General features: G+C 38.1%; 1 protein-coding gene across 2 annotated transcripts in view; it reads right to left on the bottom strand.

Annotated features, from left to right (window-relative positions):
• The window catches only part of LOC117090784 (alpha-2-macroglobulin), a 48,077-nt gene that overhangs the window by 5,116 nt on the left and 21,660 nt on the right, over window positions 1-21,301 (bottom strand). For both annotated transcript variants that reach the window (XM_033223385.1, XM_033223384.1), the window contains exons 19-31: window positions 19,816-20,044; window positions 18,986-19,112; window positions 18,526-18,647; window positions 17,846-17,897; window positions 8,561-8,644; window positions 8,106-8,282; window positions 7,712-7,799; window positions 6,163-6,319; window positions 5,809-5,883; window positions 5,209-5,389; window positions 2,730-2,953; window positions 832-1,050; window positions 536-663 (exon numbers count right to left, since the gene is read on the bottom strand). In XM_033223385.1, coding sequence (XP_033079276.1) covers window positions 536-663; window positions 832-1,050; window positions 2,730-2,953; window positions 5,209-5,389; window positions 5,809-5,883; window positions 6,163-6,319; window positions 7,712-7,799; window positions 8,106-8,282; window positions 8,561-8,644; window positions 17,846-17,897; window positions 18,526-18,647; window positions 18,986-19,112; window positions 19,816-20,044 — 1,863 coding nt within the window. The remainder of the gene's footprint in view (window positions 1-535; window positions 664-831; window positions 1,051-2,729; window positions 2,954-5,208; window positions 5,390-5,808; window positions 5,884-6,162; window positions 6,320-7,711; window positions 7,800-8,105; window positions 8,283-8,560; window positions 8,645-17,845; window positions 17,898-18,525; window positions 18,648-18,985; window positions 19,113-19,815; window positions 20,045-21,301) is intronic.

Consider the following 21,301-nt stretch of genomic DNA (forward strand, 5'->3'; position numbering starts at 1 on the left):
TTACCCTTTAAACAATGAGGTTGCACAATGATAGATCCTGGATGGACAATGTAAACCCCATCATTGAGAAATTATATTATACCAACTTAAGAGAATACATTGCATTTTTTTTTTTTTTTTTTTTGTGAGACGGAGTCTCGCTCTGTCGCCCAGGCTGGAGTGCAGTGGCGCGATCTCGGCTCACTGCAAGCTCCGCCTCCCGGGTTTACGCCATTCTCCTGCCTCAGCCTCCCGAGTAGCTGGGACTACAGGCGCCCGCCATCTCGCCCGGCTAGTTTTTTGTATTTTTTAGTAGAGACGGGGTTTCACCGTGTAGACCAGGATGGTCTCGATCTCCTGACCTCGTGATCCACCCGTCTCGGCCTCCCAAAGTGCTGGGATTACAGGCTTGAGCCACCGCGCCCGGCCTGAATACATTGCATTTTTAACGAATAGTGCAAACATCTACTAGTGTACTGCTTTACTTAAAGAGGAGTTCCAGTACGAAGATTGGTGGTTATTCTTAGGATTAGGTGATACAGTCAGAAGGTCTTACCTGACATTCAGTGAGATTTGGAAGCTGGTGTGGGCTTTGGGTTCGTCACAAGTTTCAGGCAGAGTCTGCACCCCTAACGCGAATGGGAACGCTTCCTTTTCTGGGAGAATATTGTATTTCAAGGATGTCTATGGAACATCAAAGACAAAATCAGTTTTTTGACCTTTCCTAGAATTCCTCTCAACTTCCCTAACTCTTTCTCTGGTTTGCCCCATTGCTTTCTGAGTTAGGATTTCTCAGTAAGAACAGCTGCTGTCCTCATCTGTCCTCTGTCCTCACCTGCCCAAGAGTCTTACCTGGAGGTAGACACATCCTTCTCCTGTCACTTTCATGCTGTATTCCCCAGGCAGCTCTGGCAGTGAGACCTGCTGCAGTAACAGGCGGTTGCTGTTGTCCACTTGGAATTTGTTGGAAAATGTCCCTGAAGACTGGATAGTCACCTGTGCAGCCTTCCCAGTTCTGGTAAATGTGGCTGCTCCATATTTGGACAGAGCATGGAGAGCCACCACTGTGTCCTGGAAGAGATAGATGAATGAGAGAACCCATTGGGTATTTTAAAACTTTGAGGACTGAGATATTTTTCAAAGACCCACGTGAGGGACTTTGATTTCCTGCTTCCCTCACTGCTTAAAATTGGAGTTCTAATTTCAAGATTGATTCTAATCTTTAGATAGTTGAAGAGCCATAACATTCAAATATCTACCTTGGACTGTATGCCCTACAAGTCTATTTTATTTATCAGAAAATTGATCCTTTTTTCTCTGTAAGTATATGTGGAACATGGAATGTGGAAAATATATGTGAATGATAATCAGTTATTGGCATCAGCTATTTGCTAACACGTCTTTCTTGACAACTGTGGTCGTATCTGCCATCACCCAAGCAAAGTTCAGTCTGGCTCTCTCCCATATTAAACTGCTCAGTTGCTGAGGTCAGTGTCCTGGAGAGAACCCAGGGTTCTTTGCAGCCATGAGCAGAGTCATGCTTCAGTTTCTCCAAAAGAAATAAAAGATGAATATTATAATTATCTTATGGATTGAATGACATTTTTATTTGGCTTTCCCTTTTTATTGGGTGATTTCCTGTTCCCAGTGAATGTCTGCTGGTAGGTATCCTCATCAACATTGAACCTGGATGGCCTCCTTCAAATAATATATTTCTAAGAAATGAATGATAACCTTTAACAAAATTACTTAGTTTTTTTCATTCATATGATGAAAGATTAATACAATGGAAATAGGATGGAATGCCATTTTGTCACACTTTTTCTGTTTTAGGGTGTATAAGCAAACATCTAAATTCTCTGAAGATAAAACTTCCTGCTGTGTACATATCGATGAATTGTTCAGATACATGGTTATATAGCTAGACTTAGGAGGTTGGATGAATCAAGACAGTTCTTTACGCTCCTGATGAACAAACGTTTGTGTATTATGAGGTGAGCAGGGGACTGGACGCAGTGGCTCACACCTATAATCCTCGCACTTTGTGAGGCCAAGGTGGGCGGATTGCCCGAGCTCAGGAGTTCAAGATCAGCCTGGGCAACATGGTGAAACCTCATCTCTACTAAAAACACAAAAATTAGCCAGGCATGGTGGCACATGACTGTAATCCTAGCTACTCGGGAGGCTGAGGCACGAGAATTGCTTGAACCTGTGGGTGGAGGTTGCAGTGAACCAAGATTGCACCACTGCATTCCAGCCTAGGTGACAGAGAAAGACTCTGTCTCAAGAAAAAAAAAAATGGTGAATAGGGGAAGCACAAAATGTGTAGTTTTGAAAAAAGCTTATTAAAGGGGACCGAAGAATGGAGAGATTTGTGAGGAGAGGTTGTTGGAGGATTTTGAGTAGAGTTCCTTTGAACAGTTTGAAAGAGACCCTATAGCTTCCAGGAGAATGTCAGGAGACATCTCCTTCATTCTGCTAATGTTCCACTGCTGCTTGAGGAAGGCAGTGCTGTTAGGGGAAATAGAAGGATAACACAGTGATGGGGTGCCGGAATTCTGAGCATTTCCTTTGGGCCCTTTTTGACTTTCATTTGCTTTTATTTCCCATTATCCTTGGATACTGAAAACTTTACCTCATTTCAAGTTATTGTCATCTTTATTTTTTTCTTCTTGGATGTGTTTGTTTCTTTTTTGTTCAAATCTTTTGCTGCCTGAAGGTGAAATCAAAGGTTTTGGCAAATCACCAACCTGGGTGGAGGAGAAACCGCCCTGGGAATTCTGCTGCTTCGTGATCCACTTCACAACGCTGGTTGCAGAGGTCAAGTCCTCCGAGGTTGGGGCTGGCTGGGCCGTGAGGTAAGCGAGGAGCACATAGGATGTCATCTCCACCTCAGCAGAGGGAGCCTGGGGTTCGTAAAAATGCCCCACTGGTGCCTTAGGTTTCTGAGGGCGCTCCCAGTGGACTGAGTTGTCTTAAAGGTGAGAAAAAGATATTTATAAGTGACTACATATTTATATTTAAATATAAATATAAAAGTACCCAAGCCAGTGCTGAAATGAGAATTGCATGCCCATTATAATCCCCTGAACTGTATGTAGATGCTTTTCCTTCTATGTAAATCTGAATTTGGTGTGTTTCAGCCCAGCTAAGGCAGAGATTGATGCTGGAGTCAGAAGCCTATGCCTATCTATGTTTTCAAATAGTTACTATAGTTGGGTTGGTGGGAGAAAGAAATGGCACAGCACTTGTCTCATTGGGTGTGGCTGTTTCCTATTTATGATGTTATATGATGTTATATTAGACCGTAGCTGGAGTTTGTTACATTTCCTATAAAGCTTGTCTTTAGCAGTTTCTTGTGAGGATCACAGATCACATGGAATAGTAGAGTTTGTACTCATTCCATTGAAAAAAACAATACAGTAATTCTTGAAATACCAAAGGCTGACCTGAATGTGAAACAATGGGAACCGATATACACTGCTGTGGGAAAACAATTGCTCTTTGGTGATATTCAGCAATGGGGAAGATATGCTTAGCCCACTAATCAGTCATTATGCTTCTCAAAGTATAATTTGGAGAAACACAGATGCACAAGAAAACAGGCACATGAGTATTCATTGCAGCATTGTTTTTAGTAAGAAAACATAAAAAAATCATGAGAGAAACTCGATGTGTAAATTATGACTAATTTATAGACTGTAATGTATTACACAGCAGCGAAAATTAATGAGCTGACTCTGACGTACTTGTATAGGGGTCTTCATCAACATAATGTTGAACTTAGAAAATGAAAAGCAAACAAAAAACTACGCTGCTGAAATATTCAAAAATGTTTCTCTTGTTTCTTGAATGAGAGAGAAAAAAAATCTTGTTTCTGTCACGATGAAACACACGTAAAGATTCTAAATATTAGTTAGGGACACATATGCAGAAAAATATAAAGAAATTCATGGAATTGTAATGACAAATTCAGGATAATGATTGCCTCTGGAGGTGGTAGTGATACACAAGGGATTTATTTCTCCAATATCGGTAATTTTCTATTTCTTAATCTATGAGATAGTTATACAGTGTTTTCTAATTATAGCTTATGCCTTTTTGTGTATCTATTATAAAATATTTCTCAATACATTTCAAGAAGAATTAATGGCTATCAAAGGAAAAAGGTAGACTATTTTAATGGACATCTTATGATTTGCATTTTATTTTCTATGTTTTCAACCCCTCATATAGACCATGGTATATGTAGAAGTATTGTGTGAATATGAGTAGACTGGGCAACACTATTGGTCTTATGAAATGGGCTTAAAATACCAGAATTCACTTTGGGAGGCTGAGGAGCGCGCATCACAGGATCAGGAGATTGAGACCATCCTGGCTAACACAGTGAAACCCCGTATCTACTAAAAATATAAAAAAATTAGCCGAGTGTGGTGGCGGGCATCTGTAGTCTCAGCTACTTGGAAGGCTGAGGTAGGAGAATGACGTGAACCTGGGAGGCGGAGCTTGTAGTAAGCCGAGATTGCATCACTGCACTCCAGCCTGGGCGACAGAGCCAGACTCTGTCACAAAAAAAATAAAAAAAAAAGAAAAGAAAATACCAGAATTCATTCAAGTAGTTACTTCCATGATTATTTTCTTATGTTTAAGGTTATACAATGTACCAGGTAAGAATTGGGCATATATTGAGAACTGATACGTTAGTAGTAATAACTAGTACTTTTATAGGATTTGCTGTGTGCCATTTACTCTACTGTTTTATGTACACCAATTCATTTAATACAACAGCTCTGTGAGGTAAATACTGTTTTTATCCCCATTTTACTGATGAAGGAACTGAAACACAAGGAAGTTAATGACTTTCCCAAGCTCACATAGGTAGCACATTTTGGAGCTAGTCTCCAGAGAATGCTCTTCTTACTAGCATACTATACAGATGGTCCCTGACTTACAATGGTCCCACTTAAGATTTTTCAGACTTTACAATGAGTTTGTCAGGATATAACCCCGTCATAAGTTGAGAAGCATCTGCACTACCTCTTGTCTTTTGATTTCTGATTTAAGAAATCCTAGATTTTATAAAATCACAATATGGACAAAATGCATATGATATATAGAAAAGAAGCGAGGAGACAGGAATCACAGGAGGTAGGAGTGAGGGATTTTTGCCATGCAGCTCTTGATACAGAGGATGGGCCAGGAGAAGGATCTCAGGTGTGCTCTCACCTTTCTTCACAGCTTCCTCATTAAGTGACTCGAGTACTTCCTTCCTCTTTTCCTGGTTACCCGCCAGGGCAAAAGCATAGGCCAGCAGTGCTTTGGTATACACATGGCTGCCATGGGCCCCTTCTTGTGTCGTCTTCCAGGCTGATTCCAGGCAAAACAGGGCATTGCGGACAACAGGATGCTGTGAAGGCGGAACAAGAAGGGAACCGAGCTATGTAAACAGACATGCTAGTATTCCCAGGCAAATACACAGATCACAGCACAGAAGTTTTATAAACGCATTTTTCCGACTATTCCTCATTCTTATCGACAGATAAAACAGTATTTTTATCTGTTATTCTCACATTCAAAAGACATATCTTTAAGATTTTTTTTTTTTTTTTTGGAGTGGTGGTGGTAAATAGCCTAGGGGAATTACTGGGAAAATTTAAACCTTTCTTAAATGGGTTGACCAAATTCTCTGTAGATCTGGGAAGCACTGGCATTGCATAGAAGGAAAACTGACGCTTTGCTGTTAATAGGATAGTATTTCAGACAGCAGGTCAGCAGTTTCGTTGCATCCAGAACTCTCCTTCAGCAGAGGAATGAGGTGGTACCTACAGTGACTGGGAGAGGAATCTCCAGAAGGGCGATGGTGATATAGGCGGAGAGGGTCACTTCATCTTCTACTCCTCCCTGTGAATACAAGAGAGAGATTTGAATAATTCAACTTTTGAGAATGCCATTGATTAGTTATTTCTATTCTGCTGTGTCATGGAATTCATCCTTACTCATATCCATCCCTATAGGGCAAAGTATCACAATCCACTTTTGTTCTATCCCCTCTTTTTTGGTGCCATCCAGGTTTTATTTTCTTCTGATGCTTTCCCTTAGAAATTTTCACATGATCACTTCCCTCCTCATCCTTGCCGGTATCGTAATGGACAAATCAAAACTAGCTCCAGAATGATTCACCTTTATGGCATTGTTGAGCAGTGACCCAGAGCTCCTGAAACAGCCATTGTCCTTCTGCTTCTGGGAGAGCCATATGAGGGCTTGGGTAATGTGTGCTTCATCGATGAAGATGTAGGCTCGAGCTTGGGCAAAAGTCTTCAGAACAAAGGCTGTGAGCCTGACCAGGGAGGAAGCGATCATGATATTTATGTTGTTACAATGGTTTTATAACCACTTCACAGCAACAGGCTTCATATGATGTCAGTTAGCTAACAAAAATTCTTGTGTACTTAGAGATCTCATCTCCTTGATTAATCTTTAGTCTGCTTGATGAATCTGCTAGATTTAGTATTTCCTTGCTACCTCTCTCTTTGCCACAGGGAGTCTAAGTATATTTTATTTTATTTTAGTTCCGGGAGACATGTGCAGAACGTGCAGGTTTGTTACATAGGCATACGTGTGCCACGGCGGTTTCTTGCACCTATTGACCCATCCGCTTAGTTCCCTCTCCTCACCCACCACCTCCCAAAAGGCCCTGGTGTGTGTTGTTCCCCTCCCTGTGTCTGTGGGTTCTCATTGTTCAACTCCCACTTATGAGTGAGAACATGTGGTGTTTGGTTTTCTGTTCCTGTGTTAGTTTGCTGAGGATGATGGCTTCCATGCAGCTTCATCCATGTCCCTGCAAAGGACATGAACTCATTTCTCTTTATTGCTGCATAGTATTCCATGGTGTATATGTACCACATTTTCTTTATCCAGTCTATGATTAATGAGCAATTGAGTTGGTTCCACTAGTTTGTTGTTGTAAATAGTGCCACAATAAACATACGTGTGCATGCGTCATTGTAGTAGAATGATTTATATTCCTTTGGGTATATACCCAGTAATGGGATTACTAGGTCAAATGGTATTTCTGGTTCTAGATCCTCGAGGAATCGCCATACTGTCTTCCACAATGGTTGAACGAATTTACATTCAAGTACTTTGAATTTACTTATTTTTGTTAGTTACTCAAGTAAGGCTTTAAATCTCTCTTATCTTTAGAGATTTCCTTCTGCAGATGACAGAATCTTCTCACATGCAGCTCTTATATGCAGTAACTTTTGATATTGCTTTACTTTAGGGATTTAAAAAATGTTTTATATTACCATTTCCTTCTCAATTGTTTCCTCCTATTAATGAATTCATTCTAAATCAAGCTGAATGACTTAGAATGTGACACAATATACACTGAAGTTAATATGGTTTATCTGGAAGTTATATATGTTCACTGGCAATATCATTTTAAAACTCATGGTTATGGTAGCTGCTTTAGAAAGAATAGCCATTTCAGAAAGAAAACTTTGGTATATTATTAATAGGATCAATTTTGGAAACAAGCCTAACATACATGTATTTGGATATCAGGTTTTCTTCTTGTTACCTTGCTACTCTTGGTGGATTTATCTAGTATAACAAACCATCGGTCTGCTAATACATATCTGATAGTGTTGCTGTAAATATAATTGAGGTAATACATGTGAAAGAGTTGGCACACAAAAAGGAGCTCAAAAAATTGTTCTTTCCTTACCAGGTGTTGCCCTGGTTCCTGCCATATTGCTCCCCAAAGGTGCTGTAGGAGCCATCATAGTGTTTGTAGTTCAACTGTCTCTGGTAACCTGGAAAGGAAGATTAATGAAACAGCACAATGGATTAATGTACATGCTGAGGGTAGAGAAATTACTAAAATACCTTGGCTTCCCTTGTGACATTTCTTAAATTTTGTTGTCATAGATAAGGAGTTTCTGAGCCTTAAACATTTTATTGGAGGTTGGAGAGTGGATAGTTTCCATGAAATTAACTATCATAGTTGCTATCATAGTAGGCTAAGCTAATGTATCATGATATTCATAAGTAACTGAAACCTACTGGGAAATCCAGTTGCAATAACATTCAAGTTTTCCCTTACTCGAGTAATCACTCACCAGTGTTGAGATAGCCAATGGCCTTGGACTCGATCTCTGGAGTAAGCTGCTGTGTTTCATTTAGATAATCCAGAACATAGATGTTAGGAGCAAAGAGGACCATATTCTGCTCTCCACAGCCATAGGGCATCTGGAGAAGATTTTGTATGTTTTGCATGGCAGAGCCTAATATGTCTCCTAGAGAATGGGAGAGATGGGAAATCATAAAGCTTGGAGATTACCATCTATCAAAATCATTAAGCAGAAATCATTAGTTGAGCTTAGAATTTGAGAAATTTTAGGAAGGATGATTCTTCCACGGATAGAAATATGATTGAAAGCAATAAACAAGCCCAAAGAAGAAGAGAAGAAAGAAGTTAAAATTATAGTGTTACTTTTAGTAAATATTTATGGCAAAGAAAAAGAGTATAATAGAAGCTGTTAATGCCCAGATCCATTAGGGGCTGGAGACTCACCCAAAACTGAGACAGAAGCTCGGGCAGATTCTTCTACGACATTTGGTGGCAGTTTCAGGGATAATTCTTCAGATACCTCACCACCTAGAGAAATAAGCAAATCAGACATATGAAAATTATTTCTGCATTATATCTTTCTAAACAGCTCTATGACCCAGAAGCTAGGACTATGCCTTATATTAAACTTCTCTTGAAAAGTTGTCCTCCTTTAATATAATAGTAATATACATATCTTAAAAATGGGCTACTGGTTTCCTGTGATTTTCAGAATTTCTTCTTCAATGATCTTTTCAGTAACTTATGTAGAATTGCACCCCAAATAAGACAACAAATTGTAACAGCCTGGTGATGCTGTGATTCAGCTGCTGTCATCTGATGGCTGACACAAGATGTTTATCACAAGATGGTCATCACAAGATGGTCTATTTAGTTCCCACTGCCAATTTCCTTACTCAACAGTTGTATGGAGAAAATACCAACAACAAAACCCTATAAGTATGCATAGGTAAAGGAAAAATTACCCACAAAGTCCTGAATTCTATACTAATGCTATGTTCTTTCTTCAAATTTTGGATATAAAGATAGTATTTTTATGGAAGACCTAGAAAATTGAGGATAAGAAAGTGAAGATGAACAGTATTTGATGCGTTGAAAATAAAATAATTACTACTGATGAACATACATTTACTTCCATTTTAATCTTGGTAAATTATATGAAATGAAAATGAGAGAAGCATAGTATTTATTTTCACACTGAATTCCTTCCTCATAAAATTCATATCAAAATGTTTCTTAAAAAAAGCCATTAGCATACTTAAGGGACAAATGGCCAAGCAAAATAAAATGTTTGACTCACTGAAAATAAAATAACTGCTACTGATGAACATACATTTACTAAAATTTTAATATTAGTGAATTATATACAAATGAAAAATGTAGCAATTATCTTCCCTTTCTCATAAAATTAATATTAAAACTTCTGTAAAAAAAATGCCATAAACAAAGTTAAAAACACAAACGACCAAGTGAAAGAAAATATCTGCAACATATTCAACAGATAAAGAATTAGTGTCATACAACTGAGTCAGAAAAAAACTACTCAAAAGACAAATGGCCAAAGATTATAAAGGCAATTAACAAACATGCAAAACTAAGGTCATGCTTGTAAATAAAAAAATATAAATTAAAACAACAGCAAAAATTTTTTTTCTAAATTTTTGGCAAAAATTAAAATTAAAAACTTTGATGGCAAGAGATGATGGCAAGTATAACACTATGGTAATGTATACTGGTGGAAGTATAAATGCATTTGGGTAATAAAGAGGAGGATTTTCTTTTTGTAGTTCTATTAAAACTCAGAATAAAGCAAGATGATGGATTAGAAAGTCTCAGGATCTTCTCTCCCTCCACAGAAAGTCCAACTGGCTACTATCCACAGATCAGAAAATCTATTCTGAAAACCCCAATACTTGGAAACAAGTCTAGGACACATACATTGTTCACAGAACTGAGTGAAGACAAATTAGAAGGGTAGGAAGAATGGTCTCACTTTGACCATGTCACTGTTCCCACTCCTTTAGGTTAGCACAATGCCAGATAGAGAGGATTCCCCTGGGGTCACAGTTTCTACAGAGGGGAAAGAGAACCAGAGGTAGACATCAAGATTCTCAAGTATTCAAAGACACTTCTCAGGAAGCCCACTCTGGTCTCATTTCACTGGGAACACTGGAAGTAATGGCATGACAAGACTACCTGAGGTCAGGTAGAGACAAAGAAGGACAGAGCTCACAGTGACCAGCATGTGGATTTTAGTAGTGCTTCTGTGTTTCTGCCAGCTATGGCACTCATTCAGAGACACCAGCCAACTGCATAGCCCATCTGCAAAACTGAGCTGGTCACTTTCAGAAGCATGGTGGGAAGTTCAACCTAGCTTGAGTTTCCAGATGGCCAGTCTGTAAGCCCAGCTTCAGAGCTTATGCCAGTGACCCCACCCAGGTAAGGAGACACCACCTCTGTGCATTTCATAGAAGTGTAGGGGTTAAATACGTTTGACCTGGGAGTCTAAAGGGTGCCTCAACTCAGCCAAAACCTCACTCCATGGCTCCATTCACAAGGGTGGGGTAGCAGTCCTCTATTATGCACATCTAAGAAGTATAGTATTTATTTCTGTCCAACCCAAGCAACAACTCCACCTAACCTCACAGCCCAGATTGTGACCCTGTTTACCTTAAGGTCCCAAATAGCAGAATCATCCAGCCAGGCAATATATCTTGTGACTGATATATTGCTTTTTTTTGACCTGACCAGAGGCCCTTGCAGTACCCAGCCAGCAGCTTCACTAGATAGTAGAGACCAAACAGTGATCTTGCCAGACAGCAAGGCATAACCAGTGGCCCTACCAAACATAAGAGCAAAGGCAGTGGCCCAGCCAACTAGGGAACCCATGAAAAGCTCTGCCTGCTCAAGGTTGTCACCAACTGATCTTTCCAGAATTATAGGCTAGACTAAATAGCAAATGTTTATCCCTGCCAAAGAATACCTATAAAGGCCAGAAGAAGTGGCTTCCTCCTCAAATGCACAAACAATGCAAGGACAAAGGATTATGAAGAATCATGGAATCCTGACACCTCCAAAAGAAATTGACAAAGCTCAAAAAATTGACCTCATAGAAATGAAGATCTATGAAATCACTGACAAAGAATTCTCCTCTTGAATAATCCTCTTGAAGAAATTCAGTGGACTACAAGAATACATAAATACAAAATTAAATGAATTTGCAAAACAATACACCAACAAAGTGAGAAGTTTGACATAGAAATAGAAACAATTATCTGCAACTTAGCTAATATTGTAAAATAAAAAATAAATAGAAACAATTAAAAAGAAACCAAATAGAAATCCTAGAAATAAAGAATACAATGACTTTATTTAAAAATACAATAGAAAGCTCAACAGTAGACTTGGTCAAGCAGAAGAATCAGCGAGCTCAAAGACAGAATATTTGGAATTATCCAGGCAGAAGAGCAGAAAGACAAAAGAATGACGAAAGCCTATGGAAATTATGGGACATCATCATGAAATCAAACCTTTGCATTAAAGAAAGTCCAGAACAAGGAGGCTATAAAGCATATTTAAAGCAATAATGAAAAAAAAGAGTACAGAATCAGGAAAAAAAAAAAAAGAAAAAAAAGCAATATGGCTGAAAACTTCCCTGATCAGGGGATAGATGCCAGCATCCAAGTACAGGAGGCACAGAGGTCTCCAGTGAAATTCAAATGAAAGAATTGTTCACTAAGACACAATAATTAAACTATCAGATATCAAAGACAAAGAAAAAATTCTGAAAGCAGAAGGTGATAAGAAACATATCACATACAAAGGAATTCCAATACAACCATCCATGGGTTTTTAGCAGGAACCCTGCAGGCTGAGGAAGAGTGGAATAATCTATTCAAAGTGCTGAAGGAAAACAAAAATAAAAACAACGTGTAATCAAGAATTCTTCATCCAGCAAAGCTGTCTTTTAGAAATGAGGGAGAAATAAAACATTCCCAGACAAACTACAAGCTAAGGGAGTCGTCAACATTAGTCCTACCTTCAGGAATTACTGAAGGGAGTTCTTTAAGCTGAAACAAAAGGCTCCTAATTAACAATACAAAAACACAAAAGCACAAAATTTAACGGTATAAGTAATGCAGAGCCATATTCAGAATACTCTGTGACTGTAATGATGGTATTTAAAGTACTTTTATCTCTAGTATAAGGGTTAAAGGACAAAGTGTTAATAACAAGCATAGCTAAAAATAAATGATCAATAAATACACATTACAAAATGATATAAAGTCTGACATCAAAGACATAAAATGTGTGTGGGGGAGTGAAAGAATAAAAAGTTAAGTTGTTATCAGCTTGAAAGTGACTGTAAACGTCATAGTAACAGCAAGGCAAAAATCTTTAATAGAAGCACAGAACAAAAATTTTAAAAGATTCAAATCATACCACTACAGAAACCATCAAACCACAAAGGAAGACAGCAAAAGAGGAACAAAGAAGCAAAACAACCGGAAAACAACAAAATGGTAGTACCAAGTAATTTTTTAAATTAATAATTACCTTGAATGCAAATGGACTAAATTTCCCATTTAAAAGACATAAAGTGACTGAACGGATTTAAAAAAACAGGACCCAAACATATGCTAATTACAAGAGACTCACCTAATTTTTAAAGACACATATAGACTGAAAGTGAAGAGAAGGAAAAAGATATTCCAGGTAAATGGGGACTAAAAGAGAGCAGGGGTAGCTATACTTAGATTCAACAAAACAGACTTAAAGTCAAAAACTGTACAAAGAGACAAAGGAGAACATTATATAATGATAAAAGGGTCAATTCATCAAAAGGATATAACAATTGTAAATTTATACATATCCAACATTGGAGCACCTAAATATATAAAACAAAGGTTGAAGGGAGAGATAGATTGCAATGCAGTAATATCAGGGAATTTCAACATCTCACTTTAAAAAATGGATAGATTATCCAGATAGAAAATTAATAAGAAAATGTTGAACTTGACTAACACTTTAGATCAAATAGACCTAATGAATACATACAGAACATTTCATCTCAAGCACACAAGAAACATTCTCCAAGATAGATCATATTTTAGCCCACAAAACAAGTCTTAGAAAATTTAAGAAGACTGAATCATATCAAGTATCTTTTCTGACCACAATACTATGAAAACTAGAAATGAGTAACAGGAAGAATTAGAAAAAATTCACAAATATATGAAAATTAAACAACATGCTCCCAAGCAGCCAATGGGTCAATAAAGAAATTTAAAAGGAAATTCAAAGATATCTTAAGACAAATGAACGTGGAAATGGAGCATAACAAAACATAGCATAAAGTAAAAGCAATTCTAAGAGGAAAGCTTATAACAATAAACACCAAAAAAGAAGAAAAATTTCCAGTAAAGCTATTAATGATACTCCTCAGAGAAGTAGGAAAAGAAGACCAAACTAAGTTCAAAATTGGCAGAAGAAAGGAAATAATAAAGATTAGAGCAGAAATAAATCAAATAGAGACTAGAAAAAGAATACAAAAGATCAATGAAACTGAGTTTTTTTTTTTTTTTTTTTTAAAGAAAGACAGACAAAAACTTCTAGCTAGATTAATTAAGAAAAAAGAGGGAGGCCTTAAATATATAAAATCAGAAATGAAAGAGGAGAAATGATAGCTGATATCACAGAAATACAAAGGATCATAAGAGACTACTATGAACAAGTATACACAAATAAATTGGATAATTTAGAAGAAATGAATGCATTCCTAGACATATACATACTACCAAGACTGAATCATGAAGAAACAGAAAATCTGAACTGACAAATAATGAGTAAGGAGCTTGAATCAGTAATAAAAAGTTTTCCATTAAAGAAAAGCCTAATAACTGTTGGCTTCACTGCTAGGTTCTACTTACCATTTAAAAAGAATGAATACCAATCCTTCTCAAACTCTGCCAAAAGACGGAAGAGGAAGGAATACTTTCAAGCTCATTTTATGAGGCAAGCATTACCCTGATACCAATGTCATAAAAAGACATTACAAAAAAGAATTATAGGCCAATATTCTTGATGAATATAGATGCAAAAATCCTCAATAAAATACTAGCATACCAGCTAAGCATGGTAGGATTGCTTGAGCTCAAGAGTTCAAGTCCGGCCGGGCGCGGTGGCTCAAGCCTGTAATCCCAGCACTTTGGGAGGCCGAGACGGGCGGATCACGAGGTCAGGAGATCGAGACCATCCTGGCTAACACGGTGAAACCCCGTCTCTACTAAAAAATACAAAAAACTAGCCGGGCGAGGTGGCGGGCGCCTGTAGTCCCAGCTACTCCGGAGGCTGAGGCAGGAGAATGGCGTAAACCCAGGAGGCGGAGCTTGCAGTGAGCTGAGATCCGGCCACTGCACTCCAGTCTGGGCAGCAGAGCGAGACTCCGTCTCAAAAAAAAAAAAAAAAAAAAAAAAAAAGAGTTCAAGTCCAGCCTGGGGAACATAGCAAAAGCTCATCACTTAAAAAACTAAACCAACCAACCAAACAAACAAAATAAACTGGCAAACTAAATCCAACAATACATAAAAGGATCATCTACCTAGTCAAGTGGGACTTATCCCTGAGATGCAAACATTGTTCAACATATGCGTATCAATAAATGTGATACATCACATTTACATAATGAAGGGTAAAAACCATATGATCATCTTGTTAGATGGAGAAAAAGTATTTGACAAAATTCAATGCTCTTTTATGATAAAACTCTCGCCAAATTAAATATACAAGCAATGTTCCTCAACACAATAAAGGCCATATATGATAAACCTATAGCTTACATACTTAACAGTGAAAAATTGAAAGACTTTCCTTTAAGATCTGGAACAAGACAAGGATACCCACTGTCACCATTTATTTTCAAAGTAGTGCTGGAATTATCAGCAAGAGCAATCAAACATGGAAAAGAAATGAAAAATATACAAATTGAAAAGGAAGAAGTAAAATTTTCACTGTTGGTGATGACATTATCTTATATATTGGAAGCTCAAAAGACTTCAAAGGGTTGCAAGAACTTATAAATGAATGCAATAAAGTTGCAAGATACAAAATCAACACATAAAAATCAGTAGTATTTTCTATACACTAACAATGAATGATTGAAAAAGAAATAAAAACAGTTCCATTTACAATATCTATGAAAAGATATGTAGAAATAAATCTAATCAAGGAGGTGAAGTGTACACTGAAAACTATAAAACACCGATGAAAGAAATCAAAGAGAACACAAATAAATGAAAAAAGCATACAATGTTCATGGATTGGAAGAATTAATATTGTTGAAATGTCCACACTACCCAAAGCAATCTACATATTCAATGTAATCCCTATCAAATTACTGATGTCTAGTTATGGAATCATAAGTGTCATCAACAGATGAATAGATAAAGAAAATCTGGTATATATACACATGGAATTCCATTTGATTTTATTTTTTTATTTTATTTTATTTTTATTTTGAGACGGAGTCTCGCTCTATCGCCCAGGCTGGAGTGCAGTGGCCGGATCTCAGCTCACTGCAAGCTCCGCCTCCCAGGTTTACGCCATTCTCCTGCCTCAGCCTCCCGAGTAGCTGGGACTACAGGCGCCCACCACCTCGCCCGGCTAGTTTTTTGTATTTTTAGGAGAGACGGGGTTTCACCGTGTTAGCCAGGATGGTCTCGATCTCCTGACCTCGTGATCCACCCGTCTCGGCCTCCCAAAGTGCTAGGATTACAGGCTTGAGCCACTGCGCCCGGCCTCGATTTTAAAAAAGAAGAATATGCTGCCATTTAGGGCAGCATGATTAAATCTGGAGGAGATTATGTTAAGTGAAATAAGTCAGGTACAGGAAAACAAATATTGCATGTTCTCATTTGCATGTGGAAGCTAAAACATTCAAATTCACAGGAGCAGAGAGTAGAATGGTGGTTATGGAGCATGAGGCTGGAGTAAAAGGAAGATTGTGTTCAAGGGACACAAAGTCTCAGACAGAAGGAATACATTTTTTTCTTTTTGGGATCTATTGCACAGCATGGTGAACATAGTTAATAATAGAGTATTGTATGTTTCAACCTTGCTTAGAGAATTTCAAATGTTCTCACCACAAAACATAAGTATTTGAGGTTAGCTTGATTTAATTATTTCACATTCTATTCATAAATCATAACATCACTTTGTATGCTGTAAATATATACAATTATAAATGGTCAGTTTACAATGTAATTAAAGAATAACAACCACCAACCAAACAAATAAAACTATGCATATCTATGCATATGCTCTCTGACGCAGGAATTTTTAACATTTTGGTATGTACCCTAGCTGTACTTGCATATGTTCATAAGGAAGCTATTATTATAATTAATTAACTAATTTTTTTAAAGCTAGCAAATAGTTGAAAAAACCAATATAGGAAGACTAAAACACTAAGCAGAATTGTGATGTATTTATATTATAGGATTAAAAGCAGTTAAAAGGAAAGAACTAGATCTACAATTTGACATAGATAAATCTCCAAGACAGGATGCTGAGTAAAAAACAAACAGTGATTTATACAATGAAACTTATACAGTTTATTATATGTAAATCATGCATCCACAAACATATACATCTACACACATTATTTCTAAAGATAAATGGATAACAGTTAAAGTACTGAAAAATGTTCAGGGGGTTGACATTAACCTTTAATATGATGTTCTTTTTGTTTTTTTTTAAATAAGAATATATTTTTGTATAATTAGGTAAGCAAATTTGATTATGTTGGTAATTAAAATGAAATTAAATAAAGCTATTTGATGATTAGCCCTTACACCCAAGAGATAAATCAAAATAAGGAACGCAGAAATGGAGAAGTCATGATAAAAGGATTGAATGATAGGTACTCAATTCACTTAAATGTAGAAATAAGGCTAAATGATGAGGAAAGTATGGTTTTAGGATACATTTTATATGTTACATCTTGGCCACAGATGAATAGGTAAAGTATTTAGTATTTAGTATGAAAAACATACTAAATAGAAATTTGTAGGTAGTCAGAGAAAGGCAGTGAAAGGTATGGTGTTGATTCAGTGTTGGTTTGGGGTGAGAATGCGTTGTGCTGATACATTTCTTAGTGTATTAAATTTTTACTGTAAGTTTCTTAGTGTATTAAATTTTTACTGTAAGTTTTACTGTAAGTTTCTTCTCAAATGATCGATAGAGCATTAAGTACAGGATAGGCATCAAACAAACATTAATATGACAATAATGGTAAAGGCCATGACAACTTTTTCTTTGGGAAATAGCAATCCCATTATCAAGTACGGTTGGCTATGCAAAACTCAGTGTTAGAATGCCCCAAATTCAGCCATCCAGATTGCATTACTAATTATTTAAGGAAACATCCCCTTTGGTAATATTCATTTTGATTCTACCCACTTTCTACCTATGCCCATACCATACACTGGTCAGAAAGTCATTTGATGTTTGCATAGGAGCTACAATAGATCAAGACTCAGAATGCAGGCCTAGGGATATTCTGATCAAATTACTTGGCCTTCCTAAGAACTGTTTTCCCCATTTGTCAAATGCATTGATGCTGCTTCAAGTCTTGGATCACAGAGAAAGTGTAGGAATAATATATAAATGTTCTTTGAACTTTAAATGTTAGACTTTAATGTTTTTTAAATTATGATGGTTGACTCTTACCTGATGGACAAAGCAGGGAGTTGAATGTTTTTTCCTTCTCTAGTCCTTCAGGCTTTAGATAAAAGAAAGAAAAGTTAGTGAGAATGGACGGACCTTTAGAACATGTGTGTTAACAGAGGGACCACAGATATCTGAATAGTGAAGTGAAGGATTTGAACTGTATTATCTAAGAAAATTCTGTACATATAAGCAATATATGTAGGAGGTAATTTTATGCAAGAAAGTAAATCAAAGGGAGCCTGGGCATGGTGGCTCACACCCATAATCCCAGCACTTTGGGAATCTGAGGTGGGCGGATCACTTGAGGCCAGGAGTTCAAGACCAGCCTGGCCAATGTGGTGAAACCCTGTCCCTACTGAAAATACAAAAATTAGCTGGGTGTGGTGGTGCACGCCTGTAATCCCAGCTACTCAGGAGGCTGAGGCACAAAAGAATTGCTTAAACCCTGGAGGCAGAGGTTGCAGTGAGCAGAGATCCTGCCACTGCACTCCAGCCTGGGTGATGGCAAGACTCTGTCTTGAAAACAAAAACAAAAACAAAACACCCCAACAAAACAGAAAGTAAATCAAGAGACAGAGAGATACATGAGAATAATATTATAAAATATCCACATATTATTATGTTACCCATATATATTATTATATATTATTATGGACTATATATTATTTAGGTTTACTTACTTCAACCAACAGAGGCTTGATGATTGTGTCTTTCTTTCCATATTGAGGGACTGAAGCCACCTCAGTTCCACACAGCTCTTGAGACTCTAGCGCCTCTGCACTCACAGTGAAATTCACATTTCCTGAAAAAAAAAAAAAAGGCCAATAGAAATGAATGCCATCTTCCCCTTCCTCCATGCCTCCAAACTCAAGATTTATAAATGTTCAATGCTCTGTAAACTTTTGTTTTATTAAAACACAGAAGCAGGAATGGAAACATGCAAATGAGAGGTGAATGATACTGGGAATTCAAGGTGGAGATGTTGAGGATATCTTTGTAGGTATCTTAGAATAAAAGACAAAGGAAAAAAATCGCAGCATCTAGTGGTCTTTTCCTGAAGGAAGTAGCACTCAGTATAAGGTTCCCACTGCCATATGCAATCTTTGAGTAGAGAATTACCTCTAGGAGTTTTTTGCTCACCTAATGATTTTGGGGTTATTGCCCAGGACACAGTTTGCCGCCCGTTTGCACAGATGCAGTGAGGCTCTTGTTCCTTCTCCACTGGGACAGCTAGGAAGGCGGGAGAGGCTTCTAGCTGCACACTGACCTGAAATCACACATAAGAAAGAGAGTAGAGGGGGAAGGACAACAGAGGGAGAAGGGGTTTGAAATAAAGCATCTTGAGGAATTGGTTAGATTTCAGGTTGCCTCACATTAAAGATGATATAAACGAAGATCAAATACCTGAAATACATTTAAGTGGATCTGACATGTAAATCTGAGTTATTTTGGAAGCAACCTGCTCTTTCACATGATGGGACCAGAGGAAGGGAAAGGTAATGATGGCACGCTGCTCTGCCTCTTTGGTCTGGAACTTTGACCATTCCCTCAGATCTCCCAGCAGAGGATACAAGACTTATAAACAGTTACGGTTTCAGCAGAGGTAAGATGCTCACAAACGGCTTTTAAAATTCGATTTAATATAATGAATGAGCTATAAAAAGTTAAATATATGAGATCGTAGAGGTTGAAACCTTATGGAATCTGTCAGGAGAATAAAGTACTGACTTTTGTCATCCCTGTCGGAAGTCTTCATACCACACAAATACTAACTTTGAAGGGTTAGCAGGGCTGGAAACTTGCTTTATGGTGCAATTTGGTATTTGGAGATCTCACAACCTGTAACTTATACAATCATGAATATCTAGTAAGCATATTTTGCATACAAGAGTTTGTCAGTACTCCTAGGAACGCAACTTTTAATTTACTTGATGGCTACCTTGTGTTTAATTGAGGAAAGAGATCCTTACCCGGATGCATTTGGGAAGGTAATTGAGGACCGTGGCCTTGAGTGTGAAGGCCTCTCCACGGATCACAGAGTAGGGCATTGTGAGCTCCACAAAGAAGGGCTGGAAGGCTCGGAGAGAGGCAGTGGAAGAGATACCAAGTCCAGAGTCTTCAGACAGGCAGAAGGCCCCTGCCTTCCACTCGGTGATGGTGTCAGGGACTGTTACTCCTACCTCAGCCACACCTGCCGAGCTGGAGAGGAGGGAAAATGAAGGATAGAAATTAAGCAGTTAAATACATCCTCTCTCGGGAGAGGATCCCTAGTAATGATTCTACTGTCATGACTTAAAAACACTCAATAGAAATACCAATAACGGAGAGTATAATCAAGGATTGAGATGGGGAATATAAGGTCTTTTCTTCCAACTGTTTTTAATTGTAGTATATCAGAATCGTAGCATAATTTTTTACAGACAATATAGTTATAAATGTAATATGCAGTTTGAGATTGTTCTTAAGTTCTCTTCCCAAAAATGCTGTTCCACTGAGGGCTGCTTTATAATTTTAAATTCTACTACTATTGTGTATAGTGGGCCTGACTGAATCTGTATTTAACTCAGGATTGCCAACCAATGAGGGATCTCTTACAGGCATTAATCTGTGCAGTACTTGGTTATATTTGGTCCTTATGCCCATTTTCTGGAAATCTTAGAATTAAATTTGCACAAAATTGTTTAGCTCTGATGCAATTAGATTAGTAAGACTTCTTAGCTGATGTACTTATGTTAAACATCTCCTGAAATTAGCAATACGTTTGAAAGAAGTACTTCAGTACTGAAAAATTAGCTAACAGCTCCTAGTTAGGCTTCGTCTACCCACTTCCTCAGTTGCTGACTGAGTGTTGGGCTTCTAACTAGCCTGCACGGGGAAGCAGAAGGGGCAGGGAAACGATCGACTTACAGGAAGCCTGAGAAGCAGCAACGGCACTTCCCATGCCTCCTTCCCCCGGCTCGCCCCATAGATAAAACTAGGCCTCCAGCATAACCCTGGGAATAATTTGTCTATGCATCAAGCACCCCAGTGTTTACAGCTCCTACCTAAGGGTCTGGCTCCTAAATCACCTAGCTCCAGGAGTAGATGGAGCTCTGCAATCAGGAGTCTCCCTAGACCACAGTGAACACAGAGGTGGTTTTAAATAGGCCTTTGAGCAATGCCAGTGGCTACCCGCCCGCAACCACCCCTTGGCTCAATACAGAGAGAACAGGCAAAATCTCCTAGCTTCCGGTCTCTCCCTCGAAGGAGTTTGTCTACACACATTTCTGGCTGCCTCCTAAGGGTTGGGCTTCTAAACAGTCTGCATCTGGGAGTGAAAGGGAGAGGGAGACAAGACTCCAGGAGCCTGAAACGGAGCATATGGCCATTCGCACTCCTTCTTCCCACCTGCCCCACTGGCTTGTTTCAGGGATAAAACTCCATTTCCAGTATCTCTTTGGAAGGAGTTTCTTCACT

The sequence above is a fragment of the Trachypithecus francoisi genome, unplaced genomic scaffold (assembly GCF_009764315.1).
Source record: "Trachypithecus francoisi isolate TF-2019V2 unplaced genomic scaffold, Tfra_2.0 Lachesis_group11, whole genome shotgun sequence".
Taxonomy (NCBI): Eukaryota; Metazoa; Chordata; class Mammalia; order Primates; family Cercopithecidae; genus Trachypithecus; species Trachypithecus francoisi.